Source organism: Pseudorasbora parva, chromosome 23, assembly GCF_024679245.1.
Source record: "Pseudorasbora parva isolate DD20220531a chromosome 23, ASM2467924v1, whole genome shotgun sequence".
Lineage (NCBI taxonomy): Eukaryota > Metazoa > Chordata > Actinopteri > Cypriniformes > Gobionidae > Pseudorasbora > Pseudorasbora parva.
The window spans coordinates 11092322-11119504 of record NC_090194.1 but is presented as its reverse complement, the minus strand read 5'-3'; the positions used below and the strand labels follow the sequence as shown (position 1 = coordinate 11119504).

The window sequence follows — 27183 nt, the reverse complement described above, 5'->3', positions numbered from 1 at the left end:
CTAGCCTACTGCTCAATAAATGACAAAATAACACCAACATTTTCCTATTTAAATGTTGTGATGTGTTTGGTTACATTGTGTACTAAGATCGATGGAAAATGAAAGGTTGCAATTTTGTAGACTGATGTGGCTAAGAACTGAAAGTAAACTGGGTGAACAATTAATTTGCTGGATTCATTGAACAAGCAACAAAATTATGTTCTTTTTAAAAACATAATAGTGCACTTAGATACCAAGGACACATGAGACAGATATATGAAATTAAGGTAAATATCACATGTCAACAAAAGTGTGAAAATAACCCATTATGTGCAAACATGATTCATAAAATTTTAGCGAAGTAATTAGCCAGAAGACAAAGAAATCAGCCACTATGTTTTAAAAATGTCATTTCTACCACTGGCATTTCCATCAGCAAATGCAGATAAATGTATTTCTTTTTTATGATTTAACACCTATCAGAAGCAATGGCTATTCATCTGACTATAGATAAACACAATACATAATTTACAATGTGATGGACATTATAGAAACATTTTCACTATAGTCTCAGAGTTTTTGTTAACTAGTCTGAATAAGGAGGAACTGGGGTTGGGTTTGGGTCCGCCTCCGGGGCTAATGCTCTGAATTTCTGAAAAAGAAGGCGAGAGAGTGCGTCAGCTATTTGGTTTTGGTGTCCTGGAATGTGAACAGCTTTGAAAGTGAATTGGTTACAGGCAGATAACCAGGTAAGGCGTCTCAAGAGGGGCATGATTTTGGGGGACTTTGAAAGACCTTTGTTGATGCAATGTACGGTGGCTAGGTTATCGCAGTGCATTACTATGTTTTTCGAAGACCACTCGTGACCCCACAAATGTGCTGCTATGATGATGGGATAAAGCTCAAAAAGAGCTGAGGATGCAGTTTGTTGATTTGACATGGAGAGTTCGGGGGGCCAGGTTGATGCGAACCAGTGGGTCTTGTAAAAACCTCCGAAGCCTACTGAGGGAGCGGCATCTGTAAACAGCGGAAGATCGCATGGTTGAGATAGAAAGTCATCGTAAAAGAAGGTCAGACCGTTCCATTGTTTAAGAAACATGATCCATAGCTTCAGGTCGGTAAGGCAAGATGGGGTTAGGGAAATGGTGTTGTCTAATTCCTGAATGGACGATGCAAGAGACAGCAGATGGGAGATAAAAGGGCGGCCTTGAGGCACTATACGCATGGCATAGTTTAGGTGACCTAGCAGGGATAGCAGATCTCGTTTGCTGCACTGAGGTGCCTCGAGCAGGTTGGAAGAGATAGCGATTATCCTGTCGATTTTATCTTTTGGAAGGGAAGCTTGGAATTTGACGGAGTCAAGGTTAATGCCGAGGAACTCTAGAGATGTGGTAGGGCCCTGTGTCTTCTCTGGAGAGAGTGGAACTCCCAATGTGGAAAAAACATTCTGAATGGTAGAAAGGTGAGCTGCTGGAGGGAAAAAACTGGGGGAGACAGTGAGAAAGTCATCCAGGAGATGCACTAGGTAAGGGACCGCATGGTTGTTTTGCAGGATCCAGCAAAGCGCTTCTGACAGCATGTCAAAAATTTTGGGACTACTCTTGCAGCCAAAAGTTAAGCGCACTGCGAAAAAGAATTTCCCTCTCCAACGAATGCCAAAAAGATGCCAAAAGTCTGGATGAATGGGCATGACTTTAAATGCGGATGTGATATCAACTTTGGCTAACCACGCTCCGTAACCAGCATTTTTGATTAGGTGAATGGCTTGGTCTATGTTGTGGTAGCACAAGGAAAATTCTTCTAGTGGGATGAGGCTGTTTATGCTTGGCTGAGTATTGTTGTGGGGGGCCGAGAGATCTATGATCATGCGTTTTTTCCCTGAGAACTTCCTTGTAGCTACACCGATGGGACTTATCCGAAAAAGTTTGAAAGGAGGGGAATCAAAGGGGCCGATCATGAACCCTGACTCTAGCTCTTTGGCTATTAAGGTGTCAACTGCTTCTGGTTCAGCGTTTGCCGATTGAAGGTTTTTGCAAATGAGACTACTGGTAGGGAGGCTTTCCAGACCCGGATTAAAGCCTTCCTCTAAACCTTTGAGTAGATATTGAGTGAAGTTTTTGTCTGGATGGTTAGCTAGTTCCTGAGCTAGAGAGGAGACAATGATGGGAGAAGACAGATACTTTCGAAATTCTTTATTAGAATTTGCTGAGGAGCGATAGACAGGGCATACAGAACGAGCATGAGCTCCACCACAGAAATTACACACATGTAAATACTTGCAGCGTTGTCTGGTACAACCAAACTGATTGAAATTATTACATACTTGTCTGCCTGAAGTGAACCTAAAATTGCGGCTCTTCGAATCGCCCCTGGACTGTGGTACGTAAGACGTGGAATTAACGATTTGAGAGGTGCCAGGATTAGTGCCCGTATTGCTTGGAGGGGTGGGATTAAAGAGGGGGCACGAGGAAGGCTCATGTGTGGCGGAGCTACACAGGACGCAGGACACATTACGGCAGCCCAGAAAAACTTTATTGTACAGCTCCAAGTCGAGAGCTCCCCAGTAAGGACACTGATTCCACTGGGTGACTCGAGCTGAACATTTGGCTGAAAAAAGCCTGTAGTATGTAAAGAAATGGGTACCGCCAAAGGTGTGTGACAATTCTGCGATGATTGCTAAAAAATCATTCAACTCCTTACGTCTGGCAGGGAAGACAGAGCAAATTATTTCTGTATATCTACCAAACGCGATGCAAAACTCAGCCATGGTAAGGATGCGATTTGGTTTGGAATTTGGGGTTTTCAGATTGATAGTCAAAGGACCAAAGTCGAGGGTGCGATTGGGTTCACTTATAGAGACAGAGGGAAGGAGAGAAGAGAGGTCAAAGTCTGCACCTGCTAAAATCTGGGACCGTAGATGGGTGGAGACGGGGGGTGGATTCATAGCAAGGGCGTTGGGAGGAACTGGAAGAGTGGATGCAGTTGAGAGGGTATATGTTGGGAGTCGAGGAACTGTTGAGGAAGCGGTAGCTGGAAGAAATAAAGTTGGATTATACATCGCTTGGGGGTGCGACCCCATGCTTTGATCGGCTCCAAAGACGGCAGAATGAGGAAGGGGGGGGGGGCATGACCGTTTGCGGAGGCAGCCTCACGCTAGGGTCTGCGCTGATTGCAGAGGAGAAATGAGAGAGGGGGGGAAGGGAGGGGGGGGCATGACCGTTCGCGGAGGCAGCCTCACGCTAGGGTCTTTGCTTACTACAGAGGAGAAATTAGAGAGAGGGGGGAAGGAAGGGGGGGGCATGACCGTTTGCGGAGGCAGCCTCACGCTAGGGTCTGCGCAGACTGCAGAGGAGAAATCAGAGAGAGGAGGGAAGGAAGGGGGGTGCATGACCGTTTGCGGAGGCAGCCTCACGCTAGGGTCTGCGCAGATTGCAGAGGAGAAATCAGAGAGAGGGGGGAAGGGAGGGGGGGGCATGACCGTTTGCGGAGGCAGCCTCACGCTAGGGCCTGCGCTGATAGAGGAGGGGAGTGGAATGGAAGAGGGGGGGTAGGGGGGAAGTTGTGGAGTTGGTACAGGTAGCCTCAAATTTGTATTTATTCCATGGCTAGATGGATTTAACTGAGGATGGAATACAGGAGGAGCAGAAGTATTGGAGGCATGGACAGCTGAAGCTCTGTGCAACTCACCTGTAGCAGGAGGGAAGGCAACGTTCACTGTTGGAGCTGCCGTGAAACTACCGCTAGAGACCGCGGAACTAATGTTCGCGGCCGCGACAGACACCCGGCCACTTTCAGCGGCGGACAAGGAAGCTGTGGCAGCTGCGGCTGCTGGCTGAATCTGTCGCGGGTTGGAGGCGAACCGTATGGATCGTACGGTTGCTTGCGTTGATGTTTGCATGGAGCTGGCAGGACGCTGGGTGTTCTGGTGGGAGCGCATGAGCAGATCGTGAAGTTGCGCTTTTGAACTTTTCCGGGAGAAATGGATACCCGCGTTGGATAACGCTTGCCTGAGCGCGTTGACGGTCCATTTCTTAACCGGAGGGACTGAAGGGCTTGCTGCGGAAGATGATGGTAGAGATGATGATGATGATGATGACGATGAAGATGCTGGAGGACGAGGTGAATCATGACGAGGATCAGCCGAGCCCCGTGATGATCTAGATGGAGGGGGAGAAAGAGGTCTCCTTGAGCGAGGTTTTTGGTGCTGATTTGTGGAGCGGAGAGATCGGCGACCTGGACGATCAACAGGTGAAATGTGCCGTGAAGGAGGATCCAAGGTGTTTGGAGAAAAACGTGCAGGTGTCTCTGGCACGTTAGAAAGTTCGTCGTCGGAGGGAAACAATTCGATTTCCTGAAAGTCAGTCATCGTGCGGGTTTGGGCGAGCCCAAATGCTGCAGGAACTAGAAAGGGGAAGAGGTAAGCTGCTGGTTTTATACCTTGGTATTAATTGAAAGATTAGATGGGCGTACTTCCTCCCGAAATTACGTTTATTAACTTCACTATAAATCATATCCATAAAGATATGATGGTGACAGAATGGAAGGTGAAAGATGTGGCCAGGATGCAGAATATTCTTCATACTTAGTCTGACAAATGAGCTGTGTTCAGGACTCATATTCCAGATCATTTCAGGACTGTGAAACTGTTTACATGTTTGGTCTGTCTCTGTTGTGTTTTGCCCCTGCACTTCCTGGTCAGCCACTTTTCCGTTTCCATGGTTACCCTCATCATTTAGGTCCCTTCCACCGTGTTGTGTCACCTGTTACCCACGTTTAGTCTGTCATCATTGTTGGTATTTAGTTCTCCCCTGTTCACTCTGTCTTTGTTCGGTCTTACGTTAAGTCACGTTAAGTGAACTTTGTTAGATGTTCTGTTTCGAGTCTATTTTGAATAAAGCCAGTATTGTTTGGAAGTCTTGGATCTCCTTTTCTCTGCTGCATCCAACAACCGTAACAGAAATAGTTATGAAACTACCTGCTGAATAAAAGCAGAATATGAATGAATAACTTAGGGGCTTCATCTAAATTCAGAAACCCATGGTATTATTAACGGTGGCTGTTAAGTTATTCTCTTGTTGTTGTGTAAATGTTTGTATATGGACCCTTTATGAGTCTGAAATAAAGCTTGACCGCAGCCAGCACCTGCATACGTACATATTGGTGGAAGAGAAAGTGATTCAAGGCCCTGATATACTTAACTGGAAAGGTCTTTTTAGTTCTTTGCTTAGAAGTCAAAATACATTTAAAATACATTTACAGCAATATAGCCTGTTGACGAACATCCCAACGCTGTCGACGCTGCTGAAAGCGACAGATGAATATGTAAATATGTGATGCACGCTTTCCTCTCAATACATTAAAAAATGACAGCGGTGAGAAAATAGCAGTTAAGAAAGCCATAGAGGTAAATACAGGTATCATAAAGGGTTTCGATAGTTTAATTTATAAAGTATTTCCGTACAAGACTGTATACCTGTGAGACTAGTTTGCATTCATCATTCATTTCATGTGTCATTGAACAGAAGAGAGGCTGTGAGGAGCACGCGTAAACATCACATGCTTTTGTTTTTTTCGGGGAAAAATGCCAGTTCTTCACATAATGTTGCGTTCCAGGCAGGTTTTTGAGCCCGTAAGTTATGTCTTCAAACCATGACTCACGACTTTGTAGCGTTACAGGCAGTCTGCCTATAGCGCAAGGAATTGTGGTAGCTATTATAGCTAAACAAAACATGGTGCAATTTCTATCACCAAAGGAGCTTGCTTATTTGAGGGAAACGGAGGAGAAAAAATGGTGCATAAGGCAAGCGAAGCTGTTATACCTTTTATTTTACATTATAGACCGCATCCGTATACTATAGGGTATGCCATTGTTGTTCCACAGGCTATGTGATGTCAGAGCGCGTAACTGGGAGTACATCTAGCATGAGTTCACGGGTGAGAAGTCATGGGTTTGACTGCTGTTCCAGTGCACTGTGGCAGTACCCTTGAAAAGACACTTTCGTACCCTTTTTACTCCTAAAAGGTGCATATTTGTATCTTAGAGCACAAAACCATTCCTGCAGGACAACTCCAGCGAATTTTTAAGTTTATCTTGATCGTTATATCTTTGTGAGTAGTCTATAAAAAAATAAATAAAAAAAAGAACCGGATTGGTGCTTGCAACACAGAGTGCGTTATTACAGTTAATGCCCAGAGCCCCCCCTCAGCTAAAATGGCAGCTTTGGGGGCATAAACGTAACGGGTGTCTTTGTGCCTCTTAACAGACAAAAGAATGCAATTAAAATGTCTTTCCAAAATGAACATGTCCCTTACATGACAACAGGATGCATTTAGCCATTTAGCCATTGTTTAAATTCACCTAAACAGTGTGTTAGAAGGCTAGCTGTGTCTCGGGCTGATGTCCCGTGGGAACTCAGTGGTAGCCGGAAAAAAGGCAGTCCAGTTGGGAAGAGCGTTGTGTGACCATTATTTTATTAGGCTACTGCATCTTTCCTCAAGCCGTGTGTGCCCAAATGGAAGGATAAATAAAGTTTACATTACCTCCACAGTGGTTGCACCCGTCTTTAACCACGGAATGGCATTTTTCTTCAACCGGCCCGGCTGTGTTGTGCCAGTGTAAGTTAGTCAAGTGTTCGCTGCAAATTTTCACAATTCGGAAAGGCACAAACCATTTCTTCAGAAGCAGAGCAGGACCGCGTGTTGAGGGAGCTGAGCAAGGCCGCTGGAGAGATTGTTGCGCAACACACGGCTCGTGAGCAGTTGGACTTTTATTATGACGGGACACATTTCCGCGGGCGCCATTTCCGCTTTTCTGGTCATGAATACGAAGTAAAGCAGCTCTGTTTATCACATTAGATACATTTAAGTGTGTTTAAAATTATGTTATGACATGACACTTGTTGCACACTGATAAGAGTAAAGTGTTTCTGTTTCGGAAACCGAGGGTAACGTAGATATGATGCAATTAACCGGCGACTCCCTCAGACGTGTCGGTTCGTTGATTAAAATAGCTATTTTCTGAGAATTTACAAATAGTTGGAAAAGTTTGGGATATTGTAAGAACTCAACTGAACAAAATATATAACTGGCGTAGTGGTTTTTGAATATTTTTTAGCAAAAATCCTGCCCCTTTAACACTTTTTAGACTTACAAACACACTAATATGTGATCAAATTTATTGCCGCCCGTAATCATTTCCATTTTAGTGTTTTCACTCAATTTTAGTTAAAACAGGCATAGCATTTTGTTTCCCTTCTACTGCTTATTTTATTATCGCTGATCCAGCAACACAACATAGCATGCTGTCAGTATAGTTAATAAATAGCTGTCAAGTGCAACGCTTACCCCAGTTTATTGGAAACCTTATTACAAATTCAGTCAAAATAAAACCCTTACCTGGAAAAAAATCATTCTAAACAGTCCTGTAAAGCATTGGTATGCATTTTAGAATTTCTCTTTCATAACAAATTAAGAATATATATATATATATATATATATATATATATATATATATATATATATATATATATATATATATATATATATATATATATATATATATATATATATATATATATATATATTATTATAGGGTTATAAAGCTAGAACAATTCTCATTTGGAGTGCTGAAAATAGGAGTCTATGGTTAACAAGTGGCACTCTTGTTTTATGCGTGTCTGTGTTCATTCTAGGGTGAAAAATCAAATGGAAAGCCTTTGCCTCGGTGCAGATATATAGAGCAATGCATTTCCCAGAAGCTCTAATGATAAAGCCACTATGCCAACCTTTAATTAAAATATCTTGAACTTAATTAATCCTTCAAAGACAAAGGTTTCCCTGCAGACATTTATAAAAATATCATTCATTCAAGAAATAATAATAATAAGGCCCTGAAGTAAATTGTATATTAATATAGTTTTTTTAATTAGTTTTTGTTTTACTAATTAATAATAATAATATATTTTACTATCTATCTATCTATCTATCTATCTATCTATCTATCTATCTATCTATCTATCTATCTATCTATCTATCTATCTATCTATCTATCTATCTATCTATCTATCTATCTATCTATCTATCTATCTATCTATCTATCTATCTATCTATCTATCTATCTATCTATCTATCTATATCTCAATGCACACATACAGTACATACCTTCTAGAAATACATATTTACACATCAAATGATCTGTGCAGCAGTGCCCTCTGCTGGACTTCAGCAATAAATATTAAAGCTAGTTCACCCAAAAATGAAAATGTCATTATTTACCCTGACTGACACAGGCTAAAAGAATTTGTTGATTAAGTCATTATTTTGTTTGTTTTGCACACAAAAATGATTCTCGTCACTTCATAAAATTAAGGTTGAACCACTGGAGTCACATGGACTATTTTAACAATGTGTTTACTACCTTTCTGGACCTTGAAAGTGTTCATTAAATAGCTGTCTATAGAGGGATCAGAATGTTCTTGGATTTCATCAAAAAAATCTTCATTTGCTCTCTGAAGATGAACAAAGGTCTTACGGGTTTGGAAGGACACAAGGGTGAGTAATTATAATGACAGAATTTTCCATTTTGGGTGAACTAATCCTTTTAATAATTTCAATATAAAAATATTAAATATACTATTGGGAATATCATTATTATTACAAAAGAATAATAAGCAGCCTAATTAAAAAATAGCTAGTATTTTTCTATACTAGCTAGTAGCTAGTATAGCTAATGTAGCTAGTATAGCTATAGGATAGTATATTATCTACTAGCTATACTAGATAATAGCTAGCTGATATTTTCAATAGATGAGATATCAACATTTGTGAATCTAGCATACCCATATATATTTTTTTGCTTTAAAAGTAACAGATTTCATTAAAATGAAATCAGCAGCCACATTACTCAAGTTGAAAAACTAAAAACATTTTTATGGAACCTTTTATCAAGGACTATAATCTGTTTTAAAAACTCATTACAAGAGGTGAAACTGAGGTAAAGAGGTCTCACCCTGATATAATCAGCGAGGTTAATGTTCAAATGTTGTGAGAATCACTTGCAATATTTGTAAACTGTTGATCATTATGTTGTAATTAAGTCAGTTTCTATTTCAGGAGCTGAAGTGTTCATGAGTCAGCCTGACAAGCCAGACCCACATCAAGATGTTTGGTCTGGAAACTCACCATTGACAGGGCTCAATCCGAGGGGCGGGATAAACGGTTGTCTTTCAAACTCCTTCTGCACACAACTGGATAGAGCTACAACCAACCAGAGCAACGTGAAGCGGAGCTAGTTGACAGATTAAACTTTTGCCATATCTGGTCAGCAAAACTCTGAACACATCTGGCCTTTTTAAGAATGACTTCAGTGCCGTTCTTTGTTCTTTTCTCAGAGAAAAGCTTAACTCCAAGTCTTCCAGAGTCGCGGTCAAAGCAGATTCGAAAGACCGCCGTTCGCCAGTTTCTGTGTTTACTAGAAGCATGCAAGTGCAACTCTGCCGTCATTATGTTAAGCCCAGCGACTCTTTACACGATGTGATTGGCCTGAGCAGAGTTTGGTTTTTACAGCTCAGAAGTGTATTGAGAGTTGCTAGATGACACTTGCGGCAGATTCGATTTGCTGCCGCTAGGGTGAGTCTAGATTTCTAGGCTATTCATGAGTAACAGTAGCATCAGAACATTAACATGATTCTAATTCATCATCTTCAGCTGAGGGCGCCACTCCATTTGCAGAATGATTGGCTCCTGGCCCACACCTCCAAGACCTGATTGGCTAGTAGAACCTATGATTCGAATAAAGACCAAGCTTGACCCCAGCTGTACTGGGCCTCTCTCACAGTTTTGGCTTGAGGCTGGAATCAAGCCTATTGACATTTGTTTGAGCCCTGAAGCTACTGGGTCAGAGGGAAGACGTCACACCCACAGGGTGATAATGAAACAAACGGCTGGAAATGTCAAATGGAGATGCACAGCACTGCTCAGGCGACGGCCACACTCATTCCAGTCATTTCTTATGAGTCCAGTCAGGGCCACTGACCCGCTGTAAGTAACAAAACCACATCCCATAATGAATTTGGCCGGATTACAAGAGACCAAACAATATAGCTTGAGAGGTCTTTTATGACACTGAGACTACAATAATGAGACACAGTTTACAATGGAAGCACTATTTCAGTAGATTAAGAAAGCCTTTATGATATGTGTAAGTATATATTTGACAGTTTCATACCTTCATACCTTGTTGTGTATGGGCTTACGTACCTGCAGACCACTCAGGGTGCCCATGCTGACACCTGTCCACCACTAAAAGCGACAACAGTGGGCGTGAGAACAGGACCACAGAGAAATGGAAGAAGGTGGCCTGGGGTTACCTGGGGAGCATATGGCACCAGGATGCACTATGGGAAGAAAGCAAGCCGGCTCAGGCAGTGAGATTACTATGGGCGATGTTCTACTGGGAAACCTTGGGTCCTGCCATCCATGTGGATGTTACTTTGACACGTACCACATTCCTAAGCATTGTTGGAGACCATGTAAACCCTTTCAGGAAAGTATTCCCTGGTGGCCTCTTTCAGCAGGATAATGCACCCTGCCACAAAGCAAAAATTGTTCAGGATTTGAGGAGCACAACGAGTTTGAGGTGTTGATTTAGCTTCTAAATTCCCAATCGAGGATCTGTGGGATGTGCTGAACAAACAAATTGGATCCATGGAGCTGATCCACCTTCCAACTTACATTCTTAAAGAATCTGCTGCTAACATCTTTTTTGCCAGATACCACAGCACTCCTTCTGGGGTCTAGAGGAGTCCATGCCTTGACGGGATCAGGGCTGTCTTTGCTGCAAAAGGGGGACAAATACAAAATTAGGGAGGTGGTCATAATGTTATTGGTTTATATATTTATATCTACACAAAACAATGACTATAGAGAGCAACTGGTTCCTAAAACAAAGCATTCAGAAGCTAGACAATTTTTTAGATATTAAATTACAAAATCAATTGATAAAGATGGTTGTTGAGGGCAGCTTGTTTACATTTTAACAACCGTAATTGCTGTGACAGAGATGTTTTAGTATATAGATTACGACAATTTATACAACAGGGCTGTTAAATGCTTGATTCAGACTGGCTAACGAATGTTCTAAGTGTGCAATTATTATTCAGGAAATGCAGCTATTCCAGGTCTGTCAGCTGAATTACAGTTCCTTATCACGTCGCAATCACAAGTCCTTAGAGCATACAAATTAACTAAACATGCAGACATTAACAAAGCAAACAAATATGACTAACACGTAAAAATGACAAGCAATTGCTGTTACTTTTTACTCCACTTCTCACTACCACTTTGGGTGTGCATTTTTGTTCTCTGACGTACTGGCTCCATGGCGGGACAACCTGTCACTCACATGTGATCAACCAATAGCAAACCACAGAAAATAAAAATCAATTCCCCATGGACAAAATCAAGTCCTGCTCTACACTGTTTCTTTTTTAAGTAACAGTTTCACTCAGATACAGTGCATCTGGAAAGTATTCACAGTGCTTCACTTTTTCCAAATTTTGTTTAAAATATCTGCAAATGTAAAAAAGTCATATGTACAGCCTTTGACAATACTTTGTTGAAGCACCTTTGGAACCAATTACAGGCTCACATGTTTTTGAGTATGACGCAACAAACTTAGCACATCTATTTTTGGGCTGTTTCTCCCATTCTTCTTTGCAGGACCTCTCAAGCTTCATCAGGTTGGATGGGGAGTGTCAGTGCACAGCCAGTTTCAGCTCTCTCGGGAGATATTCATTCGAGTTCAAGTCTGGGCTCTAGCTGGGCCACTTAAGGATATTTACAGAGTTGTCCTGTAGCCACTCCTTTGTTATCTTGGCTGTGTGTTTAGGGTTGTTGTCCTATTGGAAGATTAAACTTCGCCCCAGTCTGAGGTCCAGAGTGCTCTGGAGCAGTTTTTTATCAAGGATGTCTCTGTACATTGCTGCATTCATCTTTCACTCGATCCGGACTCAGTCCGGTCGCTGAAAAACATCCCCACAGCATGATGCTGCCACCACCATGCTTTACTGGTTTCCTCCAGACATGACGCTTGCCATTCAGGCCAAAGAGTTCAATCTTTGTTTGATCAGACCAGAGAATTATGTTTATCATGGTCTGAGAGTCCTTCAGGTGCCTTTTGGCAAACTCCAGGAAGGCTGTCATGTGTATTTTACTGAGCAGTGGCTTCCGTCTGGCCACATACCATACAGGCCTGACTGCAGAGATGGTTGTTCTTTTAGAAGGTTCTCCTCTCTCCACAGAGAAACACTGAAGCTCTTTCAGACTGACTATGGGTTCTTGGTCACCTCGCTGACTAAGGCCCGTCTTCCCCGATCACTCAGTTTGGCTGGGCGGCCAGCTCTAAGAAGTCATGGTGGTACAAAACTTCTTCCATTTACAGATGATTGAGGCCACTGTGCTCCCTGGGACCTTCAGTGCTACAGACATTTTTCTGTACCCTTCCCCAGATCTGTGCATCGAAACAATCCTGACTCGGAGGTCAGCATGTTAACTGTCAACTGTGGGGTCTTGTATAGACAGTTGTGTGCCTTTCCAAATCATGTCCAATCAACTGAATTTTCCCTTAGGTGGACTCCAATTAAGTTGTAGAAACATCTCAAAGATGATCAGTGGCACCTGAGCTCAATTTTGAGTGTCATGGCAAAGGGTGTGAATGTGATTTTTGTTTATTGTAAATTTTTGAATTGAATCCATTTTGTAATAAGGCTGTAACAACAAAATGTGGATAAAGTGAAAATACTTTCAGGATACACTGCATACTGTATATATAGGGAAGGGAAAAAAAGACTATCGCAACTTCTATTTCATGCCGGCTTTAACTAATGCACAAAACTGTTTTTGAGAATTTCATGACACATTAAAACGAATCAGCTCATATGAGTAATTTGTTTGCAAATCACATCACAGCTCGTGTTGTGTTCATCGTTGGGCTGTGAGAAAAATAATGGACAAAACAACAAGGTTCCTAACTATCACCAGTGCTGACCGTAAAAAGCTGCATATTTGTGTTATTTTTAGCTGCGCTACAGAGCCCTGTGTTAAACACTTTTTGCATGCATAAAACTACACTATGAAAATGATTTGCTACAGATGAAAAACAATTGTCCTAACAAGTCCATATTTTTTTGCATAGCTATTCAGTTATGTAAAGAAAGTTCCCACAGATTAAAAACAATCACCCTAACAAGTACACAATAGCCTTACAATTGAGCACTAGTTGTTAATCACAAAAATAACTAGCGCATTTTCTGGATAAACATCCCACAGTTATTGGTTCATTAGTCATGTTGAGAATTAAGGAGAGCTCTGAAAATGAAGACTAAAGAGCATTCCGCTGAAGCTGAGGCACAGTCGATGCATGAATAAGAGAAAAGGTTCAAAGCAATATTGAAGTGCTTGAAAGTCCCAGTGTTTGTTAAATTAGCAAGAAGAGGGGACTTAGTCATTTTTGTACCCATTTGCAAATTACAAGCAACAACTCAGCATAGTTTTTTTTCCAGATTTTTGAAGATTAAGCTTGTTCTTCACATCACACCCAAGTGTAATGTAGGATGTTTATTAATTTACTAAACTTCTGATTTCAAAGAACAATACGTCTATGTGCAGTGCAGATATAATTGGCCTGTGTCAACACAATTGGTGCTCGAAACATTTTGAGTGTAAATTGTAGGCTTTATAGTTATTAACAATGAAAGTTCAAAAACATTGTGAAGTTGCTAGAACGAAGTATGGATGTGCCAAAATATACTGTAGGGAAGAACTGCGCTGAAAATTGTTGGCTTAGATTAAGCTGGGGAGGAAGGTCATCTTTGAGCAGGGCACAGATCCCAAACACAAGGTGGAATGAACACTGAAGAACAAAGAGCTGAAAGTCCTACAAGACCAAATCAAAGCTCTGATCTCAACCCAATTGAGAATTCAAGGCACTATTTGAAAAGTGCGTGCTTGACAAACTTGAACAACCTTGAGCAAATGTTCACAGAAAATTGGGCCAAAATCACACTTTACTGGGTGTGAATTTGGTACATATTGATGTAAGAGTGCTGCAAACTGATTTTTACATGTTCTAAAAACAACGTGGGAGGTGATTGTCCGTTTTAAAATTTGCAGCCACAATGCTAGTTTGTTTTCCAGTAAACGACTGCCAAGATGTTGCTATGCCAGTGCTAAGGTGCTCTGAGTAGTTTTCTCAGTTGCGTTTCTCTTGCTGCTAAACCATGATCTTTCGACATGGATCTCCGTGTTCGCTGCAGGTTCAAATGCCGCCTTCTACGCTCCTTTCCAGAGTGAAAAAATACTGTATGAACATGTTATTTCAGATAGCGGCGCCAAATATTGCCGCCTGCCAGCGTGCTTCGTGTCACACGAATATATGAATATTTACACACACACACACACACACACACACACACACACACACACACACACACACACACACACACACACACACACACACACACACACACACACACACACACACACACACACACACACACACAGTTCCTCAACTATAAATGTATAGGCCTTCTCACCTAAAATCGGGTAATAAAAGGCTTACACCCACAATAAGAAATGCACAGAAAACACCGCAAACTTTATTATTTCTGTCTGTGGAATATAGGCTATGCAAGATTATTCTTCATAACATTTGCAGAAGAGAAATCAGGTGTATCATTTGTCTAATCTTCGTTTAGTAAATGCATTCAATATTTAGTTTGTTAGTAATGGATTGTACCGCCGACTATTAATTGAATCAGTCGTTGTTTAGCAACCTAAACAATGAAAAATACATTTGCTAACTTCTCCACTGATAAATAATAACTTTTTTGAACAATACGCATAAAATTGCATATCGGCATCTCCAAATATAGCTATCCGACGTCTTTGCTTTAATTTACGATTTCGCGGTTAAACGTGCACTATGTAGTATTTTCGTTGTAAAATATTCAAAAACCACTAGGAAAGTGTTATATATTTTGTTCAGTTGAGTACTTACAATATCCCAAATGTTTCCAACTATTTGTAAATTGTGAGAAAATTGCTATTTTAACTAAGGACCCGGGACGTGTCAGCATAGCGTTTGAGGGAGTCGCCTGTCAATTGCGTCATATCTGCGTTACCCTCGGTTTTACTTTTTTCTTAGCACTGTGAACATGTCACAGCAGCGCCGAGCGAACACACAGAGTAACGTCATAACATCATTTTAAACACTCTTAAATGTACCTAATATGATAAACAGAGCTGCATTACCTCATAATCATGACCGGAAACGCGGAAATAGTGCAGGCCCGACGACTGTGTCCCGTCCCATCCCGTCATAATAAAAGTCCCGGTGCTCGCGAGCCGTGTGTTTGTTTAACAATCGCTCCAGCGGCCGCTCTTAAGGCGGACGTACACTGTGCGAATTCGGACACTCGGAAGGTCGTGAGATATTGCAGACGCTACGAATCATTTAATTTGATCATCGCATCAAATCAGGTGGTACATGGCACGACTGTTTGCACTGCGAGCCGGCCGCGATCACACAAGTTTTCGTGTAACACAGACACCGGAGCTTTCAATGTTGTTGCTATAGCTTCAGATACAAAAAATAAAGAAAAAATGTGTGCAAATGATTTGTTGAAAAGCAGAGAACATTAGTAGCCATTCCTTTTAACCGAAACAACCAGAGGGAGAGAGAAGAGTGCACGTGAGAGAGAGAAAGTGTGTGTGTGTGTGTGTGTGTGAGAACGCAGTATGTTTGCAGCCACTGAGCTAATAATACTCATAGATTGAGCCGTTTGTGACGTGCTTGTGCACGATTTGGCAATAGGGGACAGTCATATGCTGGTAAAAATCGGGCCGACTCCCCGAACTTTTTAAACATGTTTAAAAATGATCGTAAGGTCGGGAGGAGCTCTTAACGTGCTCGTCTCGTATTTCCTCTAACACAGTGCGAGCCGCGACCATACAAGCATCTACGGCTAAAGGCGAAATTTTTCTGTATTCAATAATACAGTGTTTTCTGTATTCTGTAATTCTGTAAAATTCTGTAAAAACAGAAAATAATTCTGTAATTTTCTGTATTCAATTTTTGATCAAATAAATCCAGGCTTGATGAGCAGAAGAAACTTCTTTCAAAAACATTACAAATAGTAATATATATATATATATATTATATATATATATATATATATATATATATATATATATATATATATATATATATATATATATATATATATATATATATATATATATACGCTAATTCTAAATATCATTAAACACTATAGAATAACACTGCAAAGAGAATGCAGTCCCTAAACTATTTTCCGGAATTTTATTATCTTTTAAGAAATATGAGAATAACCTTTGCTCTGAAAACACATCAATTTTCTTAGCGATTAAAATGATTTTGTGATCATCTTGGGATGATTGTAATAATAAGAATATGACTTAAGCCTCATTAGGCCCTTCAGCACAGCCAGAAGCTGCAACTGCATTTGCTCATCTCCAAATATCATATGCCAGCTGCAGACTACAGTAGCTGACCTTTCCCCCTTTCTCTAATACCCAAGAGCATCGCCATTCTGACATTTCCAGTGTTCAAGAGGATGGAGGCGTGCATGCTGTCTTATTCCAATAGAGGCCTTTGTGATATTTAGACAGAGAATGAGAATGCCTTGATCTTTGACAGATGAATATGAGGACAGGGACCATTAAAGGTTTTAATACACTGGCATGACCTCCCTAATTAAATCCATGTCTGTCATAAAGCCATGCTCCGTCTGCCGATACACGCACAGGGGTGACTTAGACTTGACTTTTTGAAGAATAGTTTTAACTTAGCTACTAAAAAGTATTTTTTAAGCAAAAAAAAAAATATATATATATATATATATATATTTATTTACATTTTGAGATTTAAGTAGATACAATAAACACAATTCAAAATGGTAAACATTTTACATGAATTAAATATGCCCTCATAAATATGCCTGCAGCTCCATTGCTAAACACTTGATGGCAGTATGAGCAGGGCTTGACTGTGTCACGGCAGAAGTCCTGTTGCATCTCTATTGGCATTGAGCATTTTGACTGCATCAGGTGCACCTGCCACCTTAAAGATTTACACGGCCATCAGCATTAGATAAATTACTACAGTTCACCGACGTCTATTACGTCGCTTTATAGCCTACTTGTAGCGCTTAGTGGAAAAAAGGCAAACACTGGGTCTCACTCACTAAGCACATACACAAATTTGTAGCCTAGGCTATATGAAATCTGTATATGAAATGTCATAGCCTACCAAATGTATTCCAAATTCACACAACAAATGAAACCACAAAAAAACTTTCTCTGTGTTGCCTTGTAATCGCGCTAAGAAATATAGAACATGACTATAATTATTTTATAGGCGATATACAATTAATAAATGATACAATTTAATCTAATCTTGAATACATTTCATCATATAATACGGTGGAAAAGAAAGAAAAGCAGCATTATAGCGTCAGCTGTGAGGTTTCGCTGGATAATGTCAATGATGAGAGGTCTAGGTGTTTATTGTGTTTCAACTGATTTTGAGAATGACACGCTTGGCATGCTCGAGGATCTGGCTTCGGCATATGTTTGATGAGAGTGACTAATGTTGCATTCCAGACAATTCGGGATTTGTGTTTTTCCTACCTCCTTCTTGGAAATAACGTCTAGAACACCATTTAAAGTCGGACATTCGGCGTTTGAACTCGGGGTGCACCTATCAACCCCGACCTCAGGCGACGTCGGCAAGTCCTGCTTCCATAAACGTAAAAGCCAACTTTAACGGAGAGTTAACCCAAAAATGAAAATTAGTTAAGGCTACTCCATGATTTACCCCATCCTATGTGTATCCATGGCATTCTTCTTATGTATTCAACTTATTAAGAAAACGTAAATGGGCGAGGATGACGTCGGGCGTAGTAAGAGTTTTACATTACACTTTTTAACCCTGCATGCGTCTCAATCAGCTCCCTAGTTCACTAGTCAGGGCACTGATTAGGACATAAGTCAATGGGCTGACTCCCTGATAAGTGCCCTGACTACTGAACTATAGGGAGCAGATTGAGACGCACCCTAAGTTGTAAGTTGAATACGGAAGGCGGAGCTAGGTATTTGACTTTATAAAGTTTTAAATAGCCTATGGATATTTTCCATAGAAAAACCCATCAATTTGCTCTAGATGGCTTTTATTTACCCCCCCCCCCCATCCCACAACCCCCCGGAGTCGTGTGGAGTACTTTTATAATGGATGGATGCACCTTTTTTCCTCACATTTTAGGCTGCCATTCACTGCCATTATAAAGCGAGCCAGGACATTTTTTAATATAACTGATTGTATTAATCTGAAAGAAGAATGTCATGTACATGGCTTGAGGGTCAGTAAATCACTGGATAATTTTCCTTTTTGGGGGCACTCTTTAAGTTTATGTTATATGCCTTAGTTTTTGTTTTTCTTCTGCTATAGTTTTTCTTTTGTTTTTGCCATAGCTAACACAACAACATGATATGCTCTCATTGTGTGATGGTGACAAGGGTCAACGTGGTCAACTGAGGTCTGAAGTGAGACATTTAATTTGGGATATTCCCACGTTCAACCTCGTCTATTGTAGTGAAATGAAGTCGCCAACGTCTGCGTAGTAGTGAGTGTGAAGTGGAGCTGGGATATCAAGGCCTCGATAACACTCCTGCAAAATCGGTTAGTACAGTTTACTGCAAAACAATTCATTATGTCGTGTGAAATACACAATTATGGAACTGTTGAAAGGTTAAAGCTCCAATCTCATCCCAAAAATCCTGAAAAATGTCAGCATTAGGGCTATAGTGAAAGGTTGTGCAGAAAGCCCCTATATAATTGGTGTAAAACTCAGCCCGGGCCACTGTCCTGCAGTGTTTAGCTCTGTAATTAAAAACACATGCAGCTAATCAAGTTTTTCAGGATTACTAGAAACTTCCAGGCAGGGGAGTTAGAGCTAAACTCTGCAGGAGAGTGGCCCTTCAGGAGCCCAGTTTTAGACCACTGCCTTTTGGAGATGATTTGGGCATGTTTTATGCCTAAAAATGAAGACTGCATCCGAAATCACATTTAAGTAGGTACTTATTTTGAATAAGTATTACTTCACGACTGCAAAAAAATTACATTCGATATTTGGTAATCCGATCATACTACATTCACCATGTGTCCCTTATCACGTGACATACACTGTAGACAATTATTTCAAGTTTTTTTTCTTCATGTTTTTAAAAAATCTTTTATCAAACTATTTTAGATAATTAATGTGGTTCAGATAATATAATATAGTTTCTATTTATTAAACAAATATCCTTTGTTAACTCAAACTTTTAATTTCAACAAACTCAGTTACCTGAGTAACCGCAGGTACATTTCTTTAAGTTAAACCAACAATTTATTTTTATTTTTTATTTTTTTGTGTAGCAGTATCATTACGTCGCTTCACTGCCATTCACAAATCTTCTCTCGTGGCCTCATGGGATAGTAAAGTGTCCATCATATACACACTTCAGAATCCCACTGCAAGTAATAGGTCAAACGGTTCCTTTTTTTTCTTTTACTGTTAATTTGTACATACTTTTGTCACAAACTGTTTTTGGCCTATAGTAAGAAAGTATGCAATATCAGATGCAGCTTAACGTTAGAAGATGAATGACATTAAGAACCAATTCATGTGAATTAGGTATTTTTTCATGAGACAAAATAATCCACACAATTATTTGTGAATGAGACCCTCTTAATCTTATTTAACAGCGATCTTCATACCCGAAAACAAGGTAAAGTGGGAATTATAGCCATGAACTCTGACAAGCTATACGAGAACATTAAAGATTAATAACACCATATTAGAGAGGAAATTGGGAAGTGGAGTGTCTTGTAGAAGTTTGTTTTACACAATAATTTATCATCTTTTTAAGCGGGGTTTGCGTGTATGACTGTGACAAAATGCACTGCATTTATTTATTGAAGGTGTCATAGTACCAGCTTTGGTTAAAGCTATGTTTCTTTTATAAAATACACTCATATAGTTCCCTAGCAACAAGCGCTGATGGCAACCGCAGTGCAGTAAATATTTGAGTATATTTTCCCTCTCTCTTGCCTAAAAGACACTCACTTTCATGTTGCTATTCTGAATACAAATAAGAGAGGCAATTTCATATAGTGTTTAGCTGTAAACAATATACAGAGTCTCTGTTTTTTTCAGGACAACACATTTTATGGTTTTAAGTGAGGCTGTGTTTGCTACATTAAAACTCCCTAAACTAAAATAGGCAGCTGACTTAGGCGCGATCCTAACTATCATGATACCAGATATGTCATTGATCTGGACCGCTTTAAATAGCCCTCTATTAAAACAATCATTTTAAATGCTTTTAAGTGAAAAAAATTATGTAAACTACCATTCACAAACTTTTGTTTAGTAAGATTTTGTAATGTTTTTGAAAGTTTTCTTATGTTCACCTGTTTGCTGCTTTAACATTTCTTATAATTATTGTTATAATTTATATATATATATATATATATATATATATATATATATATATATATATATATATATATATATATATATATATATATATATATATATATATATATATATATATATATATATATACACACACATAATAATATACATAATATATATAATTTTGAACGATAATGAAAAGATCATTTTTACCGGAAAAAACTGTCTCCTGGAAAATATCCAGTGTTTGATAAATAATTATTAAAACCTCTAAAATGGGCATAGAAAACCATAACAATATATCGTGCATCCCTAAAGCAATCCAGTTAGAAGGTCTCATACTGTGCAGTCGCACATATTACAATATTTCAACCTATTTGAAGCTTGAATCTGAAAATCCTGCATACCTAATGAAGCATAATTAACCTTTGTGTAACCTAAAACGTGGCTACAATGTCTTAAAATGTGCGTCTATAAGAAGCTCACTTGCTTTTGAGCATACATGCATATACATGTACACATTCATATACTAACTACAATTGAAATAGGTGTCAAAATAAATATACATATACAACCATAGCAAGCCTTTATATGCAAAAGAATGATCAAAACTGCTCAGCATCACTGCTCTGAGCAGGATATGTTAGTCCACCGAGGTTATTGACCGCCTCATGAGGTGTGTAGAAATGATGAAATGGTTCAGTGTATGAAGCATTTCATCCATTTCAAGAGAAAAGTAATGACGCACAGAATATATAAGGCACGGTCTGTGAGATCAGAACGCTGTGGTGAAATGAAACGCAAGTCATGGATGAGCATTGGGCTGGACTTCCCACAATTACTTCCCATGGGAGCTTCCGGTACAGGCATGTGCAGCAAAACAGCCTGTTATAGATCCAGGAGCACACTATATTTCATTCCATAGCCTGATTGTTGGTCTTCCGTGGCTCTCAGATCCTACAATTTGCTCAAATTTCAACTTTTTACACCACGCCGTCGCTTCCTTCACTCAGGGAAATGCCTGCATTCCTTCATTCAGAAGCATAAAGAGGACAAAACGCCGACAAATTACAGAGAGGGACATTAACGCTGACGAACACAACATGACAAGAAAATGGTAGAGACTCGCGCCTCCCAGCTCTCTTTCTCGCCCAAAGAGATTTAAATAATAAAAACCGTCGGCCTGTGAACAAACAGGATAATTATGGCCTGCAGTCTTCCTGTCGCTGGTCAGGCACGGCAGAGCAGAAAGAAACACGTTATTACCACTCAAAGCTTTCTGCCAAGGAATTAAGGAACATCAATGTTTCATGGAGTCTCTGCGTTTGGAAGGGGACTCATGTTGGAAATCAACACATTATGACCAGACATCTCTGTGTTGAATTTCCCCCCCGCTGAAAGCCAGTGCATGTAAATGCGGTGACTAAAAATCTCGAATAAACTGCAGAAATTTCCACACACAGAGATTATGCATTTGGGCAAATTGGATATGAAACATTGGATGTAAAAAATATAAAAAACATTTTTTATATTCTACATGGGTGAAGTTAAATGTGGCTTTGAGCATGTGAAATTACTTCAAAAAAGAATATTAAAAAATAAATAAATAAATAACTTCAAAATAATAATGAAATCCAAATCTAAACTGTCTATGGTTTATAATGCAAGTCAGTGGGGTCCAAAACCATGTAACATTGGACACCATTGACTTTCATTGTATTGAAAAAAAAAAACACTGACCTTTTTTTCAAAATGCTGCCTTTAATGATCCGAAGAAATACAGTAATACAGGTTTGGAATGACTTGAGGGTGAGGAAAATGATGACAGACTCATCATTTTCAGACAGACTCATCAGACCTTTTCAATAGGCCTATATATATGCAATATATACAGCTTCCACATATTTACGCCACAGAATACAACATTTTAAAACATAATTGCAACTTTTTATCTCACAATTTAGTTTACATGTCGCAATTCAGATATTTATTTATTTATTTTTCTTTAGAATTGCGAGTTATATAATTAGAATTGCGTCATATAAAATCAGAATTGTGAGATATAAAATCAGAATTGTGAGATATAAAGTCAGAATTGTGAAATATAAAGTGAGAATTGTGTTATAAAGTCAGAATTGTGTTATGAAGTCAGAATTGTGTTATGAAGTCAGAATTGTGAGATATAAAGTCAGAATTGTATATATAAACTCCATATTCTCACAATTTTGACTTTATAACTCGCAACAAGATTAAAAAGTCAGGATTGTTAGATAAAAAGTTGCAACTATCTTTTTATTTTATTTTATTCTGTGGCAGAAACATGTTTCTATATCTCCGCCACACTGTAAAAAATGTTGGTTGGTTTTTGTTGGTTTAACTTAAAAAAGTAAATAACCTGGTTGCCTTAAAATTTTGAGTTTATTGAAATTAAAAATTTGAGTTGATACAATGAAGGAAATTTGTTTAATAAATAGAAACTAGAAAATATTATTGTATCTGAACCACATAAAAAATGTGATAAATCATGAAAATAGCACTATTTGGTTTCACTGCATCATCAGAAATAAAACACACACAATTACCCAATATGCTCAAAATCTTTTATTAATATTTTAATAAAGGTTGTCGAATCTCAAAAAATGTTCATTGTATTAACTTAAAATTTTAAGGCAACCAGGTAACTATTTTTTTAAAATAATTTTTTACAGTGCACCTGCAAAATTGTATGTGGTTGTGTTTCGACTCTCATGCACTCACGCAAATCTTATAAATGGACAATCTTATAATCAGAACAATAAAACAAACCAACAGAGATCACAGGGAACCAGGAGACATAGACAATACAACGATCCGACAAAGACAAACACAAAGCGCTTAAGAAGGGAAGAAATCAAGAGGGAACAGGTGGGAAAAATCAGATAACAAGGGGGAGGGATCAGACAATGGGTGCTTTTACGTGCACGTTCTGAAGCCGATCATTGTCGGCTTCATATACCTAATAAGCCGACAATGAACATGGTCATGTAAACGCGCAAACCCGTTTTCTTTTATTGGAGTAAGGTCATAAACGGAGCATAAACCGGTCGACACAGGTAGTTTTTTTTTCCCTCTTACCTTGATTTTGCGCTGCATGTAAACGCAATTACCCGCTTTCTGTCGGCTTATCAAAGTGCGCATGTGTGATAGGTGACAAAAACGCAAACTTAGAGCAGATTTAAATCCACCAAAACAGAGCGAGCTAGCGTTTTGCAAGAAATAAGGACATATATCACAATCCTTTAAGTCCCAGAAAACTGTAAAGATGCGTTCTCTTCTCATGCAGGAAAAGTAGAAGAGGTTCAGTCAAAACGTTGTATCTGTAACTCCATGAGGGATAATATGAGCCATAAATCTCCCGCTGATATGGTGCACGCTTTATTTAAAATCATAACTGACGTAACATTTGGAAAACTCAGAGTCAGATACAGACATTATTAGTTTTGACCTCACTACAAGGAAATAACCCGGTTTATTAATAAAGTCTTGTAAACGCGGTTTACTTGCATTGTCAGTTTACTGGTTTGCATGTAAACGGGGAAAACTGATTATTTTAATAAGCTGATTTTTTTGAGTTATCAGCTTACTGGTGTGCATGTAAACGCACCCAATGACAGGAACACATGCTCAAAATAACAAAACCCACATGTGCACACAAAACAGGACAGGCATGTGACAATTGGCTTATACTTGCCGTTGTCTCTATTAAATCCTAAGAAATGTAACATTTTAATGATTACATTTCATTTTCACCTTTAATATGGCTTTTCACCAAAGTGTTTCTAACAACCAGATGTACTTGAGTTGGAATTGTTAATTAGCACTTTAACAGCTTGAGATATTTATGTTGATAATGATCTTGATAACATTTTCTTGGTATTATTTTATTCCATGAGAATAAAATAATTAACTGGTGATAGAACATTGAACATGGCCTGCTAATGAACCATGACAAAAATAAATCATTTATACCTCTGACCATTAACCACCGCATAGATCTTACCTGAATAATGCATTAACAATGACCTCTGATTATTTATGAGTGCAGAGTTCAGGTATGGCAAATGACACTATACGTTACAGGAATTGATTTATGAAACTGCATACATAAGCTCACATTACAGAAATGACAATAAATGAAAATGTATAGCCACAGAAAGGCAGAAGTAGTACAGTACAGTAGAGTAGGCAAACGCTCGCTCACACACACACACACACACACACACACACACACACACACACACACACACACACACACACACACACACACACACACACACACACACACACACACACACACACAAACACACACACAAACACACACACACACACACACACACACACACACACACACACACACACACACACACACACACACACACACACACACACACACACACACACACACACACACACACACACACAATGGTTTTTATACTGTACAAACTGTATTTTCTGTCTCTAGACTGCCCCTTCCCCTAAACCTACCCATCACAGAAAACATTCTGCTTTTTTACTTTCTCAAAAAAGAAAAAACTTGTCCTGTATGATTTATAAGCATTTTGAAAAGTGGGGACATGGGTAATGTCCTCATATTTCACCCTCTCAGTGTAATACCTATATGTCATACCCATGTCATTATACACATTTGTGTCCTGATATTTCACAAAAGGGAAATATCCCCCCCTGCTTTTTTATCCAAACTAATTGAAAGTTTTCTTTTCTTTTTTTTAAGATATGTATTATTTTAATCATGCTTGTACACATTTTTACAGAATAAAAAATAATAATAACAAAAAACGTGCTGATCATTAAAAAGGTATTTTCAAGTCTTTACATTTTTTATGGAATATTGCAGTATGTATTATAGATGATACATCCTTGCACATAATAGATTTTTTGTTAATTCAGGTCTAACTCTTTCCCGCTAGCGTTTCTTTTTTTAAAGCTGCCAGCCACTACTAGCATTATTTATCATTTTCATTTGCTAAATATTAAAAGAAAGAACAGATCCTCTGCTTTTAAAGGTCCCATTCTTCGCGTGTTTTCGAAGCTTTGATTATGTTTACAGTGTGCAAAATAACATGAGTTCATGTTTGGCGTGTAAAAAAACAGTATTTTTCACACAATTTACTTATCTGCACAGCGATGTTTCCTCTGTCCTAAAAACGGCCTGATGATTTCCTTGTTCTATGAAGTCCCTCCTTCAGAAACACGTAACGAGTTCTGATTGGGCCAGCGCTTCCCGTGTTGTGATTGGACAGCAGCTTTGCACACTTTGCCCGGAAAGGTCCCGCCTCTTACCATAACGGGGCGATGCAAGCACTGAATGCGCGTTCTTCTCCACGTGAGAGAGCAACAAGACCACGCCCCCTATTTTGCGTGTTCTTAAGGGCGGAGGGTTAGTCAACAAACGGTTCTAGTGACGTCATTCCTGAAGGAAGTGCAGGGGTGTAGTCCAAACTCTCCGTTCGCTGTAGGCTTTGAAAGGGAACTTCTGTTAAATAAAATATCTCGCTTGGCATTGAACTTTGAGCTTTATCATTTTACAGGTATTATTTATGCTCTCACAGCAACATTACACACTAACTAAAGTTTGAAAGATGGAATCGCGAAGAACAGGACCTTTCAACAAACAACAACAACATTTTATTCTAGCTTCATGCATTCTTTTTTAATCAACACTTGAATGTGGGAACGTTTCTTAAAAAACATTTTGAGCAAAAAGCTGAGAAAATTGTGTTTTTGTGGAAGACTATGTAGGTTCAGAAAGATGAGCAAAACACAGATGGATTAGATTGCATCCAACAACACCCCCAAAGCTTGCACAGTCCTAACCGTTGCAATGCTCCAATTCATAAGTATTTGTAGGAGGTGGCTAATTCATATAAATTTGTACGACCACACTCATATGTATTAGTACGATTTGTCTAAAATGCATATTTGGTTTAGAGGCAGGGTTTGAGGTTAGGTCAGTCATACAAAATCATTTATGGCTATATGTGGCCAGCAGCCATGTCACCCTGTAGCCCAAGACTGGTTTCCCACTGAAGCTAAGCAGGGCTGAGCCTGGTCAGTACCTGGATGGGAGACCAACTGGGAAAACTATGTTCCTGCTGGTAGAGGTGTTAGTGAAGCCAGCAGGGGGCGCTCACCCTGTGGTCTGTGTGGGTCCTACCACCCCAGTATAGTAATGGGGACACTATACTGTCAATGAGCACCGTCTTTCGGGTAAGGCGTTAAACCGAGGTCCTGACTCTCTGTGGTTGTTAAAAATACCAGGATGTCCTTCAGAAAAAGAGTAGGGGTGTAACCCCGGCATCCTGGCCAAATTTGCCCATTGGTCCCTGTTCATCATGGCCTCCTAATCATCCCCTTCTCCTGATTGACTTCATCACTCGGTCTCCTCTCCACCAATCAGCTGGTGTGTGGTGAGTGTTCTGGCGCAGTATGGCTGCCGTCGCATCATCCAGGTGGATGCTGCACATTGGTAGTGGTTGAGGAGATTCCTCCCCTTCAATGTAAAGTGCGTTAAGGGCCTTGAAAAGCGCTATATATATATCAAACAAATTATAATAATTATTATATATTATTATACAGATTGGGCAACTTG

The 27183-nt window shown here is 39.4% G+C and overlaps 1 protein-coding gene across 1 annotated transcript; it reads right to left on the bottom strand.

Moving 5' to 3' along the window:
* Window positions 1–565: 565 nt before the first annotated feature.
* On the bottom strand, window positions 566–4345 carry LOC137063160 (uncharacterized). Its single transcript, XM_067434230.1, has 3 exons — window positions 3667–4345; window positions 2722–2943; window positions 566–2124 (listed from the first exon to the last, which is right to left on the bottom strand). Exons 1-3 carry the CDS (start codon window positions 4343–4345, stop codon window positions 566–568), a joined length of 2460 nt encoding a protein of 819 aa, XP_067290331.1.
* Between the last annotated feature and the right edge of the window lie 22838 nt (window positions 4346–27183).